The following is a 21,553-nucleotide window of genomic DNA, read 5'->3' as shown; positions in this document are numbered from 1 at the left end:
TTGTGCATGCACCTTGTCCTTTTACTCTAATGCAATCATCTGAGCCATGTTGTTTGTAAATTTGAATTGTTTGAAATGTTCAATAAAAAAAGTGGGAAAAAAAAGAAAGTTACATGATGCCAGCATGCATGTGGTCAGAGTGCAGCCCATGCCTGCAAGGTCTATGGAAAGGAGGCTAGGTGACGGATGGACATGGTTCTTGGGTTGTGGGGTATGACACATGCGCAGTGGAAATAAAGCTGCGGTCGTGCATTTTGATTAGCTCAATTTCGGCGAGTGCAGACCAGATTTTACTGCGCATGTGTGGTACCCCAATGATATGACGTAATGATGACGCGTGGCCTAGCCTTGGGGGCTTGATGCGTGCAGGGTGGTGCAGGGTGCAGCTCTTGCAGCTCTGGTGGATGAGCGGGGTTCCTCCTCCTGCGGGTGACGTCACACATGACGCAGTGGGGAGGACGTGTTTTGTCTCTGTCTCAGGACGCAGCTGGACGGTAGCAGCCCGAGTTGAAGACCAACAACGGGGACTATTTGTCCACCCTTCGCTCGGCTCGTGGATTCATAACAGATGGGGACTATTATGGAGGAATGAGCGTGAAAAAGGGAGAGGAGCGTTATTTGGGTTCACTGCACGGACTCCCGGGGACTTCCCGACCGGTACAGCTGGACCTGGAGCTGGACCTGGAGCTGGACCTCTACAGTGAGTACAGCAGCAGCCACGGTTACCCGGAGGCTACCCGGAGGCTACCGCCACTAGGTCACATTGTTTTGGGGCGACGTAGACAGCCTTTCTCTGCCTCTACACAGACTCGTGTGTGCAGAAATGAGAGGAATGTGTTGCAGTGACTCTAGGAACATTTAATTGAAGAAATCTGGCGTTAAACCCGTCAGTTTGTGCTGTAGTTTAACTGACTAGTGTTGTGCTGTAGTTTAACTGACTAGTGTTGTGCTGTAGTTTAACGGACTAGTGTTGTGCTGTAGTTTAACAGACTAGTGTTGTGCTGTAGTTTAACGGACTAGTGTTGTGCTGTAGTTTAACGGACTAGTGTTGTGCTGTAGTTTAACGGACTAGTGTTGTGCTGTAGTTTAACTGACTAGTGTTGTGCTGTAGTTTAACGGACTAGTGTTGTGCTGTAGTTTAACGGACTAGTGTTGTGCTGTAGTTTAACTGACTAGTGTTGTGCTGTAGTTTAACGGACTAGTGTTGTGCTGTAGTTTAACGGACTAGTGTTGTGCTGTAGTTTAACTGACTAGTGTTGTGCTGTAGTTTAACGGACTAGTGTTGTGCTGTAGTTTAACGGACTAGTGTTGTGCTGTAGTTTAACGGACTAGTGTTGTGCTGTAGTTTAACTGACTAGTGTTGTGCTGTAGTTTAACTGACTAGTGTTGTGCTGTAGTTTAACGGACTAGTGTTGTGCTGTAGTTTAACAGACTAGTGTTGTGCTGTAGTTTAACGGACTAGTGTTGTGCTGTAGTTTAACGGACTAGTGTTGTGCTGTAGTTTAACGGACTAGTGTTGTGCTGTAGTTTAACTGACTAGTGTTGTGCTGTAGTTTAACGGACTAGTGTTGTGCTGTAGTTTAACGGACTAGTGTTGTGCTGTAGTTTAACTGACTAGTGTTGTGCTGTAGTTTAACGGACTAGTGTTGTGCTGTAGTTTAACGGACTAGTGTTGTGCTGTAGTTTAACGGACTAGTGTTGTGCTGTAGTTTAACTGACTAGTGTTGTACTGTAGTTTAACAGACTAGTGTTGTGCTGTAGTTTAACGGACTAGTGTTGTGCTGTAGTTTAACGGACTAGTGTTGTGCTGTAGTTTAACGGACTAGTGTTGTGCTGTAGTTTAACTGACTAGTGTTGTGCTGTAGTTTAACTGACTAGTGTTGTACTGTAGTTTAACGGACTAGTGTTGTGCTGTAGTTTAACGGACTAGTGTTGTGCTGTAGTTTAACTGACTAGTGTTGTACTGTAGTTTAACTGACTAGTGTTGTACTGTAGTTTAACGTACTAGTGTTGTGCTGTAGTTTAACTGACTAGTGTTGTGCTGTAGTTTAACGGACTAGTGTTGTGCTGTAGTTTAACGGACTAGTGTTGTGCTGTAGTTTAACGGACTCGTGTTGTGCTGTAGTTTAACTGACTAGTGTTGTGCTGTAGTTTAACTGACTAGTGTTGTGCTGTAGTTTAACTGACTAGTGTTGTGCTGTAGTTTAACGGACTAGTGTTGTGCTGTAGTTTAACGGACTAGTGTTGTGCCGTAGTTTAACGGACTAGTGTTGTGCCGTAGTTTAACTGACTAGTGTTGTGCCGTAGTTTAACGGACTAGTGTTGTGCTGTAGTTTAACGGACTAGTGTTGTGCTGTAGTTTAACGGACTAGTGTTGTGCTGTAGTTTAACGGACTCGTGTTGTGCTGTAGTTTAACGGACTGGTGTTGTGCTGTAGTTTAACGGACTGGTGTTGTGCTGTAGTTTAACGGACTAGTGTTGTGCTGTAGTTTAACTGACTAGTGTTGTGCTGTAGTTTAACGGACTAGTGTTGTTCTGTAGTTTAACGGACTAGTGTTGTATTGTAGTTTAACTGACTAGTGTTGTCCGTCCACATGAACTCATTAACGGATGCAGTTTGGAAAAAGTCCAACTCCAGTCTGTCCCAACATGCTGAGTGTTCATTAAAGTCAGAACTAAGTTCAGTTAGCTTGTTAGCTTGTTAGCTTACTTCTCAGTTTAAAGCTCTGCAGGAACTGCATGGATGCAGTGGAGACGTTTTCATTGTTGTGGCGGTAAATCGAGATGAAACACGGGTCTATTCCCTGAAAATGAAAACGGTGCCAACCCCGAACACTAACAGGACCATGTGCTGAGCAGATGTTCATTAGAGCAGCTGTGTGTTAAAGCAGCAGCCAGAGCCACCGTGTCTGCTCTGCTGTGTGTTTCAGAAGATTCAACCGTCTTTCAGGTGATCAAATGTACAATAGATAAAAGCATGTGCTGGTGTAGCTACTAACTGTTCCTTCAATACCAGTGCCACTGACTCCATTGGTTCCAACGTTACGGTACATTTCCACGATATGAGTCAATACTTTTCCCTTCGTGCGCCTGTTTTATCCCCATCCAAAGACTCCAGGTAATACAACACGCTGCTGCCTTGCTTTAACTGTTACTAAGAGAAGCGACCATATCACACCGATCCTTGCTGCCCTTCACTGGCTACTGTAGAAGTAATCCTTTTACAGACATATAAAAGTGTGATAAACAATGATAGAAAGTATTAATCATAAACCATGTTGAACTACTGAACAGCATACAATCATAGTTGTTGTTGTGATATTTATAGAGCTTAGAGATGTCCCTGCATTACCCTGGCTTCACCTGGCAGCTGTTGAATGTACAGCTCTGGACAAAATTAGGAGACCACTTCAAAATTATCAGTTTCCCTGGTTTTACTATTTATTGGTATGTGTTTGAGTTAAATTAACATTTTTGTTCAATTCTATAAACTACTGACAACATTTCTCCCAAATTTCAAATAAAAATATAGTCATTTAGAGCATTTATTTGCAGAAAATGACAACTGGTCAAAATAACAAAAAAGATGCAGTGTTTTCAGATCTCGACCAATGCAAAGAAAACAAGGTCATATTAATTTTTAAACAACACAATACTAATGTTTTAACTTAGGAAGAGTTCAGAAATCAATATTTGGTGGAATAACCTTGATTTACAATCACAGCTTTCATGCGTCTTGGCATGCTCTCCACCAGTCTTTCACATTCTTGAGGGCTTGAGGGCAAAACCAAGCCCCCAGGAAGACCACCAGGATGTCAAATCTTTATTTTTTACAATCAGCAAGTGTTTAGATCACCTCTCAAATGAGGAAAAACAAAGATATATATATATATATATATATATATACAAACTGCAAGTCTTAGGCACATGTGACCCATATACAGTACCTGCTGCGGTATTTTTATCATTTAAGTGCCACTCTTACGAAGGATGTGTCAATATCAACACAACCTGTGTTAAAATCTTACACATCAATGAGTTGAATTTGGGACAACACATGTTATGTTAATTGTGACACATTAAGCAGGGCTCTAGACTAACTTTTCCACAGGGAGCACTGGTGCAACCAACTTTCTCAGTCGGTCGCACCAGCACATGATTTGGTCGCACCCTTTTTTCCATCATGCATCGGTCCCGGCAGGTTTTGTGCTTTTTGCTGTCATTGTGCTTAAACTGTTTTGAGCCACTAACAAGTTTAGAGTTGCCTGCAACGGACGGACCACATTGCCTAAAATAAACACACAGCATAGCGTTCCCCCCTGGAGCATCCTTTACCAAAGGAAAAGAGAGAATAACATTACACAATTCCTTGCAGCCGCAGCATTTAAAGCGACGCACCATTCGGCCGTTCATAATAACAAACCATATGCTTATCTTGCATATTATTTTCATAGACTCACACACTAATTGGGATTCATGTTTAATATGAGTGGACAATAATAATAATAAATAATAATCAGGCCAAGTCAAAATGTTGGTTGTATCTGTATTAGCCTTAGTTCCTAACATCACACGGCTTTGAATGAATCACATTAAGTACACTCCTTGGTCATAACAGCATCTAATAACTTTTACCACTGCTCATTTTAGAAACGTCAACAAAACAAAACATCTTCTTTGTTTCTGTAATATGCGTTTAGATTGGTTTCCCTTAAGCCTCGCTTTCACTATGCAATTCTGTCTGATACTGTGAAAATGTAGGCTTGTTAGCTTGTCAGCATGCTAGCTACACCAGCTAACGCTGACAGCAAGTAACAAACATCTATGATCTATTGTCTGTTTGATCATCGAAACAAAGAAGACGTTTTCTTGCGGTGGCCTTTCTAAAATGAGCAGTGATGGAAGTGACTATATTCTGTTCTGATCAAGGAGTTGATAACCAGACAGCGTTAGCTAGCATAGCTAGCTAGTTGAAAAGTTGTCTCGGCTACGTCCCCGGAGCTGTACTTTGGTGATGTTTAGCTACATAACGTTATATCTTGTGGAGACTCCATCCCTTATACTGTCACCAAGAGGAAAGTGTAACGTCACAGTTATCTGTACTTTCAATCTGGATGGGTCACTAGTGCTTTTGTTTGCGAGGTGAAGGACAAGAAATTAACGTTGGTTAGTGCGGGCAAGCTAGCTGCATAGTTAAACCAGCCGCTGGAGACGGACACAGGCAGAGCAGACGTAGTAACACTGCTGGAGACGGACACAGGCAGAGCAGACGTAGTAACACCGCTGGAGACGGACACATGCGGAGCAGACGTAGTAACACCGCTGGAGACGGACACAGGCGGAGCAGACGTAGTAACACCACTGGAGACGGACACAGGCAGAGCAGACGTAGTGTGGTATATTTTCAGGTCTTACACAAGACAGCGGGGCCCCTCTTATGCAAACATGGGTAAATAGCATACGTGGACATAGGGTCGGACCAAAGTCCAGGGGTTGAAAGATAAACATGTAGGACACACATGGACTTATGCTCAGCTCGCATGTTGCATGACAGATGTTGCATAACATCTGAGCCCGATATAAGGAGGCGAGAGAGCCCCGAAGTGCAGGACTTTCAGATTTGAGTTGAGACCTCCGGACGTTCTAGACGTTCGTTATGACATTTGTTGCTTGTTTGTAATAAACTCTATTATACCAAAAAGAACAGTGTCCGCGGAGCATCCTTCCTCATCACTTCAACAGCACTGTCGCAGGAAAGATACGACAGTAGTAACACCGCTGGAGACGGACACAGGCGGAACAGACGTAGTAACACCGCTTGCAAAGCAATGTATGGAAAATGATTTAAATGGTTGAATGGTTAAATGAGATGGTTTGACCATGGAGATTGGAGAGACGGCTAGCTCGGTTCTAGTCGTTGGTTGCATGGGTGTTCAGTTGCAGTCAGTGTCAGTGTAGTCCGCTCTCGTCAGGTACGGTGGCATGTCTAATTTAATTGCACAAATCCACAATCCTCTGCTCTGGGTTTTGGTTCTGAGTCGGTGCTGTAGAAACACAGTCCAGGCTCGTCTTCTCTTCGCATCAAATTGAACAACAACTAACAGTGTGTAAAAGCTGAGCTGTCGCTGGCGGACAGTGGAGGGCAGCTTTGTTTTGCCCTCCAGGTGGGGTTTCCACAGGGCCGTGACGTCACGTGAAAACTATGAATAGACTGTGGGATTATATAGGATAATAGGATTTTTGTTATTAGTCCTACTTGTATTAGTTATTACAGCTGCTGTGCTATTATTGTGGTTGCTGTGGTTGCTGTATCTCTCTCTCTCTCTACCCAACCGGTCAAGGCAGATGGCCGCCCACCCGGTTCTGCTCTAGGTTTCTACCTGCTAAACAGGGAGATTTTCCTGGCCACAGCACATTGCAATGTTCTTGGTGGGATCTCTTGTTTGGTCTCTAAGCTATAGAGTACGGTCTAAGACCTGCTCTATATAAAAAGCCTCTCGAGATAACTTCTGTTATGATTTGACGCTATATAAAAATAAATTGAATTGAATTGAATTGAACTGTGTTATATGAAAATGGGTTCTATGGCTACCCACGAGTCTCCCCTTTACAGACATTTCCACTTTATAATAATCACATGCAGTTTGGGGCAAAAATCATGCAGTTGTTTGTATACAGTACAAATGTGTTATTTCTGCCTATTTTTAAAATGGTGTGTTTGATTATTTCTGCATACTGGGGTCCCTAAACAGTCGGGAATTACATAAATTGGGTCTCACTGTAAAGCTGAGATTATTATTGATCCAATGAGCCCAACTGTATTCATGTGTGAAGATGTTAGTCCCCATAGGAGCCATTTCATTGTAGTGAGACCATTTTTATAAATTTGACCTCACTTGGGGCGGCTGTGGCTCAGAGGTAAAGCAGGTCGTCCATCAATCGGAAAGCCGGTGGTTCGATCCCCGGCTCCTCTGGTCACATGTCGAAATGTCCTTGAATGTCCTTGAGCAACACTTAACCCCAAATTGCTCCCGAAGGCTGAGCCATCGGTGTGTGAATGAGTATTTAGATCAGATCCTGATGGGCAAAGTTGACTCCTTGCATGGCAGCCTCTGCCATCAGTGTATGAATGTGTGTGTGAATGGGTGAATGCTGAAATGTAGTGCAAGTCCATTTACCATTTACTGTATTGTGGTATATTTTCAAGTCTTGCACATGACCGAGAGGCCCTAAGGGTAAACACATGTGTAAGAAGCATAAGTGGAGAATATGGTCATAAGATATGACCAGGGGCTGAAAGATAAACATGTAGGACAAAGAAGCATAAGTGGAGAATATGGTCATATGATATGACCAGGGGCTGAAAGATAAACATGTAGGACAAAGGAGCCATGCATGGTTATACGCTCAGCTCAGATGTTGCATGACATGAACCCGATATAAGGAGGCGCGAGAGCCCCGAAGTGGAGGACTTTCAGATTTGACTTGAGACCTCCGGACGTTCTAGGCGTCCGTTATGACTTTGTTGCTTGTTTGTAATAAACTCTATTATACCAGCAAGAACAGTGTCCACGGAGCATCCTTCCTCATCACTTCAACAGCACTGTCGCAGGAAAGATACGACAGTATCAAATGACCTGTGGTGACCTCTGGGATAATCACAGCCTTGTGAAACTTTACAACTACAAACTGCAGACCTAGAGCATTCAGAGGATGGATGGATCAGACTAGAGACCTAGAGCATTCAGAGGATGGATGGATCAGACTAGAGACCTAGAGCATTCAGAGGATGGATGGATCAAACTAGAGACCTAGAGCATTCAGAGGATGGATGGATCAGACTAGAGACCTAGAGCATTCAGAGGATGGATGGATCAGACTAGAGACCTAGAGCATTCAGAGGATGGATGGATCAGACTAGAGACCTAGAGCATTCAGAGGATGGATGGATCAAACTAGAGACCTAGAGCATTCAGAGGATGGATGGATCAGACTAGAGACCTAGAGCATTCAGAGGATGGATGGATCAGACTAGAGACCTAGAGCATTCAGAGGATGGATGGATCAGACTAGAGACCTAGAGCATTCAGAGGATGGATGGATCAGACTAGAGACCTAGAGCATTCAGAGGATGGATGGATCAAACTAGAGACCTAGAGCATTCAGAGGATGGATGGATCAGACTAGAGACCTAGAGCATTCAGATGGATGGATCAGACTAGAGACCTAGAGCATTCAGAGGATGGATGGATCAGACTAGAGATCTAGAGCATTCAGAGGATGGATGGATCAAACTAGAGACCTAGAGCATTCAGAGGATGGATGGATCAAACTAGAGACCTAGAGCATTCAGAGGATGGATGGATCAGACTAGAGACCTAGAGCATTCAGAGGATGGATGGATCAGACTAGAGACCTAGAACATTCAGATGATGGATGGATCAAACTAGAGACCTAGAGCATTCAGAGGATGGATGGATCAAACTAGAGATCTAGAGCATTCAGAGGATGGATGGATCAAACTAGAGACCTAGAGCATTCAGATGGATGGATCAGACTAGAGACCTAGAGCATTCAGAGGATGGATGGATCAGACTAGAGACCTAGAGCATTCAGAGGATGGATGGATCAGACTAGAGACCTAGAGCACTCAGAGGATGGATGGATCAGACTAGAGACTTAGAGCATTCAGAGGATGGATGGATGGATCAAACTAGAGACCTAGAGCATTCAGAGGATGGATGGATCAGACTAGAGACCTAGAGCATTCAGAGGATGGATGGATCAGACTAGAGACCTAGAGCATTCAGAGGATGGATGGATCAGACTAGAGACCTAGAGCATTCAGAGGATGGATGGCTTTCCTAGCTACATTGACAATAAGGGGGTTTCTTAGCAGTTTCCAGAACATACATATGATATACAGACGTAGGCAAAATTGTTGGTACCCTTCCGTTAAAGAAAGAAAAACCAACAATGTCACTGAAATAACTTGAAACTGACAAAAGTAATAATAAATAAAAATTCACTGAAAATTAACTAATGAAAATCAGATATTGTTTTTGAATTATGGTTCAGCAGAATCATTTAAAAAAACAAACTAATGAAACTGGCCTAGACAAAAATGATGGTACCCTTAACTTAAAGGTCACCTATTATGCAAAATGCACTTTTCCATGTCTTTTGAACATCAATATCTGTCCCCAGTGTGTCTACAGGCCACCATAGTATCATAAAAGACCATCCTCTCTCTTTTTCTCCTCCTCCGTTTGTCCGGAAATGGGTGCAGAAAAAAAAATCGCTTTTTTTCCTTCTCTTCTGACGTCATTAGAGAAATGCAAGCCATGTAAGGGTTTCCTGGTCGAACCAGAGAGAACCTTCAGTAGCTGACCCCGCCCCACAGCGCGTCACTGTCTCTCCTCCTCAACCTAACTTGAACAAAGTCTGCAAGAACCAGCAGAACAGGCTTCATGTACTCCCATCATCTAAATATAACATGTTCATTCACAAAGGCTTTATGTAATTACACTGTTTAAACAGATGATATTTATATATTATATATATTTGATGTCATGCATGTAGCAGAGTACAGGTAGTAAATAGTGACTTGTAAGCAACACAACACATTTCTGTTTCACAGTCAAACTTTATTTGAGTTGACAGATGACAATATTAATTATTCACAGCATTTGTAATCATCTCACCTGCAGTTATGTTAACATGGTACAGGAGAAAGTCTTCAGCTCTGGTAAACTATGGTAAGCTAAGCTCCGGTGGTCTGTAGTCATGGTAACACAGAGACAGCTACTATTGTAAATAATATACCATTACTCTGATCTTCCATACATTTATCTTTTAGCAGAAATAATGAACTGACTACTGTTTCACATCTTCTATTTTCCACCCTGATGGTCGCTGTGTTTACACACCGTCTCATAGCGGTAGCATGTAGCTAACCCGTTAGCATGTAGCTACATGCTAACGGGTTAGCTCTGTATCTCCCATCTGCTTTCAGCTATCTGCTCTCCTCTGGGATGATTCTGTCGGTCATTTCTCACAGATGGATCTGTAAAGACAGACGTAAAACAGAGTGTATGTTTACGGTTTACAGAGTTGATGCATGAGGTAAACACTGAGTTAACTAACAGAGATATAAATAGTATTATTTACCTGAGAGAAACCGTCAGGAAAACCTGGAATCTGGACCGCAGATGTTCATCATGTGTCGCCGATTTCTGATCAGATTCCTCCGGTAACGTGCGCTGGGTGAAGTTTCTGGTTTATAAACTTTAAAGTGGTTTATAAGCTCTATTCTAGCTGCCTCTCCCTCCACTCCTCTCTCTCCACTCCTCTCTCTCTCCAGAGCTTCTCCGGGAGGGAGGGGGAGGGTGACGCTGTTGTTGTTGAGGAAGTTTGATTGACAGAAAACGCTGACCAATCAGAGCAGAGTGGGAGGAGACAGGCTGTGAATCAGTGGTTTTCAGACAGAGGCTGAATTAGGCTCTGAGGCAGGCAGACTCAGGCTGCAGTATGAGAAGAATAAAGTTTTTTTTGAACATTGCAGCATGTAAACATGTTCTAGTGCAACATTAAAATACATCTATGAACCTGGAAATGAGCATAATATGTGACCTTTAATATTTTGTTGCACAACCTTTTGAGGCAATCACTGCAATCAAGGGATTTCTGTAACTCTCAATGAGACTTCTGCACCTGTCGACAGGTATGTTGGCCCACTCCTCGTGAGCAAACTGCTCCAGCTGTCTCAGGTTTGAAGGGTGCCTTCTCCAGACTGCATGTTTCAGCTCCTTCCACAGATGTTCAATAGGATTTAGATCAGGGCTCATAGAAGGCCACTTCAGAATAGTCCAATGTTTTGTTCTTAGCCATTCTTGGGTGTTTTTAGCTGTGTTTTGGGTCATTATCCTGTTGGAGGACCCATGACCTGCAACTGAGACCAAGCTTTCTGACACTGGGCAGCACATTTCGCTCCAGAATGCCTTGATAGTCTTGAGATTTCATTGCACCCTGCACAGATTCAAGACACCCTGTGCCAGATGCAGCAAAGCAGCCCCATAACATAACCGAGCCTCCTCCATGTTTCACATTAGGTACAGTGTTCTTTTCTTTGGATGCTTCATTTTTGCGTCTGTGAACATAGAGCTGATGTGACTTGCCAAAAAGCTCCAGTTTTGTCTCATCTGTCCAAAGGACATTCTCCCAGAAGCTTTGTGGCTTGTCAATATGCATTTTGGAAAATTCCAGTCTCGCCTTTTTATGATTTGGTGTCCTCCTCGGTTGTCTTCCATTAAGTCTACTTTGGCTCAAACAGTGACGGATGGTGCGATCTGACACTGATGTACCTTGACCTTGGAGTTCACCTTTAATCTCTTTGGAAGTTGTTCTGGGCTCTTTGGTTACCATTCGTATTATCCGTCTCTTCAATTTGTCATCAATTTTCCTCTTGCGGCCACGTCCAGGGAGGTTGGCTACAGTCCCATGGACCTTAAACTTCTGAATAATATGTGCAGCTGTAGTCACAGGAACATCAAGCTGCTTGGAGATGGTCTTATAGCCTTTACCTTTAACATGAAGGTCTATAATTGTCTTTCTAATCTCCTGAGACAACTCTCTCCTTAGCTTTCTGTGGTCCATGTTCAGTGTGGTACACACCATGATACCAAACAGCACAGTGACTACTTTTCACCCTTTAAATAGGCAGACTGACTGATTACAAGTTTGAAGATACCTCTGATGCTATTTACAGGACACACCTTAGTTTAACATGTCCCTATGGTCAAACTATTTTACATCTTTTCTAGGGCTACCATCATTTTTGTCCAGGCCAGTTTCATTAGTTTGTTTTTTTAAATGATTCTGTTGAACCACAATTCAAAAACAATATCTGATTTTCATTAGTTAATTTTCAGTAAATTTTTATTTATTATTACTTTTGTCAGTTTCAAGTTATTTCAGTGACCATTGTGGGTTTTTCTTTCTTTAACTGAAGGGTACCAACAATTTTGCCTACGTCTGTATGATACACATACATACTGATACATGCGAGATCAGGGAAAGGTAGTAAGTGAATCATTATCCTTAAGTTGGTACAGAACAGCATCTTCACAGGCAACAGAGCATCACAAGACATCTTATCAGGCTTGTCATGCCTTGTCCCCGGACATTGAGTGAGTCCATCAGCAATTTGCTGTTTACAGAGGTTATCTGTATGGCAGAGGTGGGAGTAAGTCACACATATGCAAGTCTCAAGCAAGTCCCAAGTCACTGTGGTGAGAATCCAGCAAGTCAAGTCAAGTCATTGATCAGGTCAAGCAAGTCACAAGTCAAGTCATACGAAATTCTGATGATCTACCCCAGTTTCCACATTTAAAATCAGTTAAAGGGACTATTTGTAACTTTCAGAATTGCTTGTTAACAGCGACACCTGTGGCCGTTAAGTCAACGAAAGTCGGCGTCGGGCTCGTGCTTGCTTGCTCTAAATAGACATGAACGAGCATCGCTCAAAACAGTGAGGTGACACACGTCAGCTAAAACCACAATATCACTCTAGCTGCTTGGCAGTAATGTTAGCTGACCAGACGATGGTCTCTCCATGAATCACTGCTGTCTTTACCTGCTCAGCCTCCGGTGTGAGACACTGGAGGCTGAGAAGGAAAAGCGGGTCGGTGACGGAGCTCCGCAGCGAGACACGTTATCGCCTCCGACAGGCACCCGGTCGTAGACGATGACGTGTCTCGTTGCGGAGCTCCGTCACTTCACAAGACACGGGAAATCTCTGTTGGTCTGGAGGAGCTGCAGCAGTTATTTCTGCACAAACGTCCACTGTACATTCACTAGATATTCTCAGAGCTAAACTAACTCTTCTGCAGTGTGGAGTGAGCGCACGTTCACGTCTAGAGGTGGAGCGAGACAGCGAGGACGCGCGCGCTGTGTGACTAGAGGCAAGCAGGCAGAGGAGACGAGGCTCCGGCCACACACGAGCGTGCATATGCGAGCGCGCACGTGTCCCGACCCAGTACATTTTTACGCTTAAAAAGTTACAAACAGCCCCATTAAAAGACAGTGTTCATGAAAAGATGATTGTAGGCATACTTTACAGGGCTCATGGCAAGTCAAATTAAATTTAAAAAAAAGTTGCAATTTAAGTGTCCCTTGAAAATATAGTTATGGATAAATAAATATCGTTAACAAAATCTGCATACTTCATTCCTTCTCTCTTCCTTTTATTTCAATCCGGAGGCTACTTTAATAATAATAATAATAATAATAATAATAATAATAATAAACTAATAATAGCAAATGTTATGGGAATATCACGGTTTACAAACCTCCTCTGATTATTAATTGTGCACTGGTAGGATATAAACTATAGAAAATAGCAGCGAGCATGTCTCCAAATCTTGAACAGTATCGGTGATGGCTTATGGCTGAAACGTGTTTGTTTGATTGCCCAGAATAAACCTAAAAGACTCTTTATCTGTGAGTGCCGGTGATTTGTTTCTTCTAGGCTATAAACTATCCCTTAGCTATAAAACAACAAAGGCATACATTTCATGGCCATCAGAAACTTTTAGAAAAACTTTTAACAACTTACTTGATCATCAGAAAATAATGCATCGTAATTATGAATGAAGCACTCTCTGCCGTGATAAAAATCACCTGGGCTGTAATCCAATCTATCTGGTGCTGTGGCTAATCTACCTAACGCCTGGTCACCATATCAAACACTGTAGATTACTTTACATAACGTTAGCTAACGGGCTCAGAGTTAATTTAGTTATAGTATTATCACAGTTTAGCTAACTTACTAACGTTAATCTGTTACTAACCTCAATCATATATTCATAAGAAGCTCCAGTCCACTATAAATCTAGCATAACATTAACGTAACTTGCATGCAAATAAATTATTGAATTAACATACAAATCAAACGAAATGTACCTTGAGAACACATGAAACATTAGCTAAATAACAAGGCTTTAATCACAGGGCTGTCCCCCTCATGACACACTCACAGTTTGGGAGTCCTGTAGAGAGTTTTCTCTCAGAGGAAACGTACTGTTGTCTGGGCCCTCGTACAGGGAGTTATAAGAGGAGCCAAATGCCTGTTGATGCGCAGAAGGAACTGTGTAGAATAATTAATCAAAATGCCACGTTTAAGGGTTCTGTGGTTCAAAACTGCACTAAATGTAACTACCACATCTGCCGTGCGTAATTGTGCCTTAACAGCACGACTGCAGCGGTGCGCTGTGCTGGCTCTCTGTATACTTATCTTGTGCACACAAATTAATTAATGAGTAGAACATGATAAACGTCTATGTAAGTATACTATTGTTATTTTAATTGTTGTGAAAACCGGGACAATTTGTTAATGACTGTTGAAAACCGGGACATTTGAGTGTTTTACAGATATTTGTCGGGACTCGGGACACATCAGCTTGAAACTGGGACAGTCCCAAACAAACCGGGAAGTCTGGTCACCGTAAACAACACACCAAAATACCGGTGCCTCCATCACCCAGATTGATAACCTGTGAAATTGAGCACGCAGCTGTGTTAGGTAGTAACATGCCCCCATAGTTTAACTGGGTATATGGCCCCAAATCAGTCCCCCGATTGTCTTTTACATTAACGATATGTCTTCTGCAATATATTCTTGATACTCTAAACAACTGCAGATAGAATCAGTCGGCAGTTATGCTTTGAAATGTAAGAAAACATGCCAGTCTCTCAGCAGGAATGTTAAGAATTGACAGCGACTTTTGTCGTTGGAGATTATGTTGTGTCAGGGTTGAAAACCCACTGGTTTGACAGGAATATCAAGACATAATTGAGTTGTTTGGCCAGGTGGCAGCAGAAAGGGCAGGCTAACATGATGTCTTTACAAACACAAGTCATGATGACGCTTCAGCTGAAAAACAAGAGACCTCGACAAGGACAAGAAAAAAACAGGATTGTGTGTGTGCTTGAGTGACCACAAGATTGATTTTTTAAAATGTGAGGTTGTGTACTAACCTGTTGTTTTACAACTGTTAATATTTTTTGAATTTCTCTTTCAGGAAAGCCTACGGAGGACAAAAATGCAGTCTTGTGCATGGATGAACGGACAGCAGAGACAGGTTGGACCACCTACACAATCCTCACAGGATTCCTTCACCCACAACACAACGAGGAATCAGCAAGCTGGGACTGCAAATATCTCATGGCAGTACGGGACAGCGAAAACGGGAGTCCGACCACCACATAATGCAAATTTGAACTATCGCGATGGAGCTTACTCTAACAGGCAGCCATCAAATTGGCAGACCTCAGCAGTTCCTCATCAGGCAGTTTCTTCTCAGCAGTCAGCTGGAGGGAACAATTATTATCTGAAAATGTTTTTAACAGGCAATCTGCCACACTCATCTGCTAATACGCAAAGTGGATACCCTGGTTTGCCGGTCACTTGTGTAGTTCAGCAAGATCAGAACTCCTCGACCCAGAGTCCACCCAACATGGTGGAAGTAAACACTACGTACCCTCAGCAAAACATGTCAGCACATTGGAACCAGTCAGTGAGAGTACAATCAATGAGGACACGTATGAGCACAATGGATGGTAACGTTGTGTCTGATCTCCAATATTGTAGGGATAAGAATAGCTTGTTTCACAATGGACAGTCGACTAAACCTGTTTCAGCATACACTACAACAGCTACCTCACTTCCACGTGAAGAGGTGACTTACACTGGCACCTACAGACAGACTGCTCATAACAACAATCCCAAGCAAAATGTTCCTCAGCTTCGCTACTCCCCTCCAAGTTATAATACAGCTGTATCTCAGTCTTTCAGAAACAACAGCATTACAACAAACTCATCATCAAATGGACATCATTTTCTCGTTTCCAGCATGAGTCCGAAAACCCAACAATACTCAACACATAACAGCTGGGGAGAGGCCACCTCCTCCATTAACTCAAATTCATATAGCAGGCAGTATGAAGCCAGCCTTCTCTTCTCAAAAACAAATGGGCTTCCCTTAAATCCTGCTGTTGATACACAACAGGAAATGCGCCAAAAGATTGCAAAAATTGAGGACTATCTACGTAATCCATCCACTGCTGGCACAGATGGTCGTCCTCCAGTGAATACTAATTCACCTCACGGACAACAGCAGTTTGGCAGCAAGGTCAGAATAACGGCGTCCAATCAAAATATGCAACCTGTGACATCGACTGTAACGGAAACATATAACTTGAATGCCTTCCAGTCCTTACCACTCAATTCTGGACAATATTTGCCTAAAACAACCCACAGTGTTATGTCCACACAGCATAGCTTAGATGTGCCATCTGTCGTCACAGCAACACAAGATGGAAGTAAGGCATTGGTTCCTAAAAAAATTGTTGGATCTTTAAGTGATGTATCTCAACTGATGCAGTTGCCTGAGGGCATTTCACCACAGAGAAAGGAGACCCAATCATCTGTGGCAAACAATCGTGAAAAGCTTGAAATGCTCTCATCTGTCAAGGCAAATGACAGCTCCATTCACTTATCTCCTGGCCGCACAAGAGCTGTAGCTGTCGTGCAACCATTGTCACAGGAAAGTTACCAGGTTGCCAGCAAGCAGATCAGTCCTAACACAATCAGTAAATTGCCTGAGGACACTGCAACAGATGTATCTTTGAGTAACCCTGAGAAATTATTTATTTCACCATATAACAAACAGGATGGACCTGGAGTAGGACCTTATCTTTACCTGGAAAACCCAAATCAAATGAGGTACAGCAAATCTGCAATCAGGCAATCAGCAGCATCCAATGATGGTACCATTGTGTCATCTTCAAATACAGCTGGGCCTCAAGACTTGTCGAAAAAACAGTTATGTGCAGATGACACAGGATCTGAGCTGGCTATTGACATACAAGTAGACCAGCGTGTTGCACCAACTGCTCAACAATCAGTAACCTCCAAAGTGACAATGAACGAAAGCGGTGAGAAGGATGAAAGTGAGATGCCAACAGATCCAAAGGAGGTTTTAGATCTTTCCTCAGTCCCAACAACCCCATGGATGCTTGCCACGTTAAATAAGTTGATACAGGATGGCGAAAAAGCTCAGATGGAGTTAAATGATTGTTCTGAGTTTTCTACTCTACGCAAATTATTAAGCATGTTTTGGGATTGCAACTTAAAAAAATTGTTACATGACCTCAAGACTTGCTTGTACAAGGATTGTGTCGCTGGTATTGAAAAATTCTGCAGCGAACATGAAACACCAGACTCTGTCATACTGTCACAAGTAGAGAGCGGCTTTGGGAAGCAGCTCGAGAGCTACCATGTCCTCAAAGATAATGACGTTTACTCAGAACGGCCCTACAAGTCATCATGGTTGAATATTAATGAGCAGCTTGATGACATTGACAAAGATTTTGACTTCCCGTGGTCTTTGAAGCGTCGTCTTCACACGCTCGAGAGTGACAGCCAGTCAGATCAGGTCAAGACAGACGACGGCATTCCTGTACAAATTGCAAGTGAGGTGTCAAACAAGATGTTGTCATCGATAAAGCTTGAACCAGTTGACTCAAGTGAAGAAAAACAAGACTCCACTGTTGAAGCCATTTCAACACAAACTGCCTCTCCTAATAAAGTGCAGAGTGATTTCAGTGACCCATATTCATTTGAAATCCAAGTTTTGCCTCCAGAAGAGGCCAAAGTTATCTTTGAGCAAGTACAAAGCAAACTGCCACAAAGTATGGACACGGACAACCAGCCAGAGATAGTCACGAATAGCTCTGCGGAGAGTGAGCTACCTAGGATTACAGATGCCCCATTGAGTGACCGAAAACTGGAGAATGAGTCATTCTGTCCAATAGAAGAGGTTTGCTGCATTGAAAGGTTGAAGGAAATAATTTGGGGGTCAAACACTGCTTCTTTAAGTAAATGCCAGTGCAAGTACAAGCAAAGTCATAAAGATGTCACTGAGAAGACCATGGTCAAGGAAGAGGTGGCAGTACAAAAGAAAGATGAACTGTGTGCGATCAGGTCTGACAGTAAATTCCACTCTGCCACAGAAGGAGAGAATCAAGCGAAGGGCAAGGACAACGACAGCTATCAGGTCATGACATTTGACTGGCCTGAGCTATGCAATGAACTCAGTCACACCATTGACTTAACCGAAGATGACAACAAACCTCACTCCTATTCTGACAAAGAACCACAGAATGTTTCCCAGAGAAGCATAAATAGTAGCCAGTTGAGTATTATTCTCATAAGTAAAAATGAAGATCATCTGTCCAGCCTTGAAAATGAATTTCGAAAGCAGATACCAGACTTGGAAAATGAAAGCAGCCAATCAAGCGGTTCAGACGAGAAAGAAACCAAAAAAATCTCCAGAAGTGCAACTGAAATTCAATCGGATCCTGAAGTGGGTTGTGTACAAGATCAGTTGAGATTTATAGGAAATGCGCAGTCATGTACTTCGGACAGCAGTGACAAAGAACTTGAAAATCTCTCTAGCAGCGAAAGTGAAGTTGCCAGTGAGGTGTCAGCCCTCGAAGAACATTCTGAAGCAGCTCAGGTGATATCTACAAATGAGGAAGAGTCATCATTGGAAACTGAAGAGGAAACTGAAATTAGTGTGACCGGTGCCCGACAGACAACTTGGAGTGGTAAACATGAAACTGCTGAAAGAAAGGGGAAGAGACTAAGCAGTCATGATAGATTTTTCCCAGTTTTTAAGAAATCAAAGAAATTCCATGTCCTTGAGGGTGCTTCAAAATGTGGGAAGATTTTTCTTGATGAGACTGATGGTGAACTTTCAGCCTCAAACATTCGAACTGTAGAACTGGTACTGTTTGGCTCAACACCACAAGATAAGCGTGTTTTAACTGGCAGCAGAAAGAGCCATGTTTCATCTCCAAATGCTGTGTTTGATGCAGTACCAAGTCCTCCACTAGTTCTGACTGTGAATCTCAGTCCCATGAAGAGAAAGTCCAGGAAAACTATCTCAACATGGGAATTTTCAGTCAAACAGCTTTACAAAAAATGGAAGATAAGTTTACCACCAACTAAAATCAGGCGCAGAAGCAAACTGAAAGCACAGAAGTGTAGTTCATTTGGGGGGAGTCTCAAGAAAGCTGATACGGTCGGGCCCGCCAACAATGAGGAGCTGCCATTTTCCTCTGAAATGAGGATCTGGAATAAAAAAACTAAGCCCTGCTTGACACTGAAGAGGAGGTGGTCCCTCTCAAACAGACTCAAACGTGGAGAGGAGAAGACAGAGAACCACACCATCACACTCAACCAGCCTGCTGATCAAGAGAGAAGTGAGGCTGAAAATGGAAGCCATGCTGTCATGCCCCTCCAGAATAGCGATGTCCTGAAGTTCAGTGTCTTACCCAATTCCTTCAGCTTCAAAGATGGATACAATGGGACAAAGGAAACCAAAGATCCCGTCCCAGGTAAATGCTAACATTGAGATTAAAGAGGTACTACAGCAATTTTAGATTGACTTGTTAATATGGCTTAAGCTCCAAAAACAATCCTACACTTCCCATAATGCAACTCGATAGTGTCTTTTTGTTAGTCCCTCTGCCTGATAAACACCCATATTTTTCAAACTCCTTCCCCCAGTCTGTATCAAAGGCTTACTACTAAAAACTTGATAACATCACCACAATTATTTCCCCCGTGAACCACAGAGACATTATAGAACTGAAATACATCTCATGACAAGTGCACTAAATTTGATCAGTGGTTACTGTCATAGAAAAGCAGGCACTTAATTCAGAATAAAGAAAGACAGTATCATAGAAAAATAAAAATAAAACTATTTGACATTACTAGGGCTGTCAATCGTTTAAAATATTTAATCGCATGATAGTCCATATTAATCGAGATTAATTACAATTTGTATCTCTCCATAATTCAAGTGATTATGTATTCTGTGATGCTTTTGTTTTAAAGAAATATGTTTTTCTTTCCCAGACAAGCCTGAGTTTGTTGAAGGAAAGAACAAGAGCCACAATAATACTGTCATGAGGGCCAGAGGTAACGAATACATCTGAAACGTGTATAAATGATTCTTATTTAAGTATTTCTTTATTATTTAGGCAGTGATTACAGTTTTCCCTAATTATTACAAATGAACTGCTCCGTAGGTACATGGTATTCAATCCCTGAGAGGAAGTGTTTTTCGCCTCCCGTTCCCAAGACTGACAGCATCTTCCATGAGTTTCAGAAGAAATACAAGGAGAAGACGCTGACACCCATCATTAATGAGTAACAGGACAGGCGGAGGTTTCCCTGACAGCAGACCATTTTTAAGTCAAGTATTGTCTTCTGTGTGGGAAATGTTTCATTTGAGAAATTTGCTTCAACAACCTTGTTGTTACAGAAATGATGTCTTTGTGTTTTTATACTTTTATACTTTTATACTATACTTATATTTGAAGAGTAAATGGAAGTTTATGCTCTTAACAGTCTGTCAATAAGAGTTCCTACTGTAATACAGGTCACGTGTTCTCATCAGTTTGCACATTAAAGTGTCTGTTTACTATAAAATCTTTCAAGTCATCCACTTCAGATACAGTTCCTAATGTGTCACGATAATATTTTACGCAAACTAACGCAACAACAAACTAACTAACTATCATTTAGACATGCTGTATATTTCAGCTACATATTTATATTTTTATATTTTTAAAATGTTTTTCTACAATATTTGCATCTTGGACATATGTTTTTTTATAAGAAACAAGAAACTTGATGAACAAGTCACTGTTTGAAACTCTTTTTTTTACCAGAAATAAATTCACTTTTCACTGAGCAGAACTTCCATTCGTCTGTTGTACTGAAGCACACAAACCAAATCAAATTAATCAAGTGTCCAAACATCACCACATGGCTGCGTGCGTTGAGGAACACAGGTACATACTCTGATTTGGATTATCCAAGATGTATGGATATCTTCATGCATCCACAATCAGAATCAAGTTTTTTTGTCAATTACATAAAAGGAATTTCACTCTGGCTTTTATGCATCTCTCTAAATGAAATAAATATCTGTGCCTGGAACCACAACACTGCAATACTTTCCATATCTACCACAATACACAAGATAGGACCCAACACAATGCATGCTGGGAAACATGCCCACAAGCTAACAATTATGAACTTTTCCAGGTTTATCTAGTTATAAATTAGCTCATTTACACGCCATCATTTAGATGATGGTTCACAAACAACTGCAGGACAAAGCCAGGGTCATGTGGGGACATCCCTAAGGGCTACAAAACATAACAGTAACAGTGATTATATGCTTTTCAATAAGGTTATATGATCAATATTCTTTATCATTGGTTAACATATTTCTATATCATTTTAAGAGTTTTGCTTCCACATGAGCTGAATGATTAGATCAGACATTTACTGAACTAATTATTTTGTCTGAAGACCGAGCTTCTTTATTATTTCAATCATTAATCATCAAATCATTATAATAATTATTATTATCATGTAGTTAAACTATATTTGATAGAAGGATAGGTTCAT

At 41.9% G+C, this 21,553-nt stretch overlaps 1 protein-coding gene and 1 long non-coding RNA gene across 2 annotated transcripts in view; one reads left to right on the top strand and one right to left on the bottom strand.

The window, feature by feature from the left end:
- The window catches only part of LOC141766937 (uncharacterized), a 216,260-nt gene that overhangs the window by 21,227 nt on the left and 173,480 nt on the right, over positions 1 to 21,553 (bottom strand). The gene's annotated exons all lie outside the window — the stretch shown is intronic.
- amn1 (antagonist of mitotic exit network 1 homolog (S. cerevisiae)) lies at positions 451 to 20,827 on the top strand. Its single transcript, XM_074631488.1, has 4 exons — positions 451 to 700; positions 15,081 to 19,461; positions 19,988 to 20,050; positions 20,161 to 20,827. The coding sequence occupies exons 2-4, from the start codon at positions 15,102 to 15,104 to the stop codon at positions 20,283 to 20,285; spliced, it is 4,548 nt and encodes a 1,515-aa protein (XP_074487589.1). The 5' UTR covers positions 451 to 700; positions 15,081 to 15,101; the 3' UTR covers positions 20,286 to 20,827.

This window comes from Sebastes fasciatus, chromosome 4 (assembly GCF_043250625.1).
Source record: "Sebastes fasciatus isolate fSebFas1 chromosome 4, fSebFas1.pri, whole genome shotgun sequence".
Taxonomy (NCBI): Eukaryota; Metazoa; Chordata; class Actinopteri; order Perciformes; family Sebastidae; genus Sebastes; species Sebastes fasciatus.
The sequence above is the reverse complement of the archived record's forward strand: the minus strand, read 5'-3'. Positions and strand labels throughout refer to the sequence as shown.

Bases quoted from the DNA above. Each gene is read 5' to 3' on its own strand.
- amn1 (XM_074631488.1), top strand. From the start codon at position 15,102: ATGCAGTCTTGTGCATGGATGAACGGACAGCAGAGACAGGTTGGACCA. The intron at 19,462-19,987 runs GTAAATGCTAAC...TTTCTTTCCCAG, and splicing joins AACCAAAGATCCCGTCCCAG to ACAAGCCTGAGTTTGTTGAA. The intron at 20,051-20,160 runs GTAACGAATACA...ACTGCTCCGTAG, and splicing joins TACTGTCATGAGGGCCAGAG to GTACATGGTATTCAATCCCT.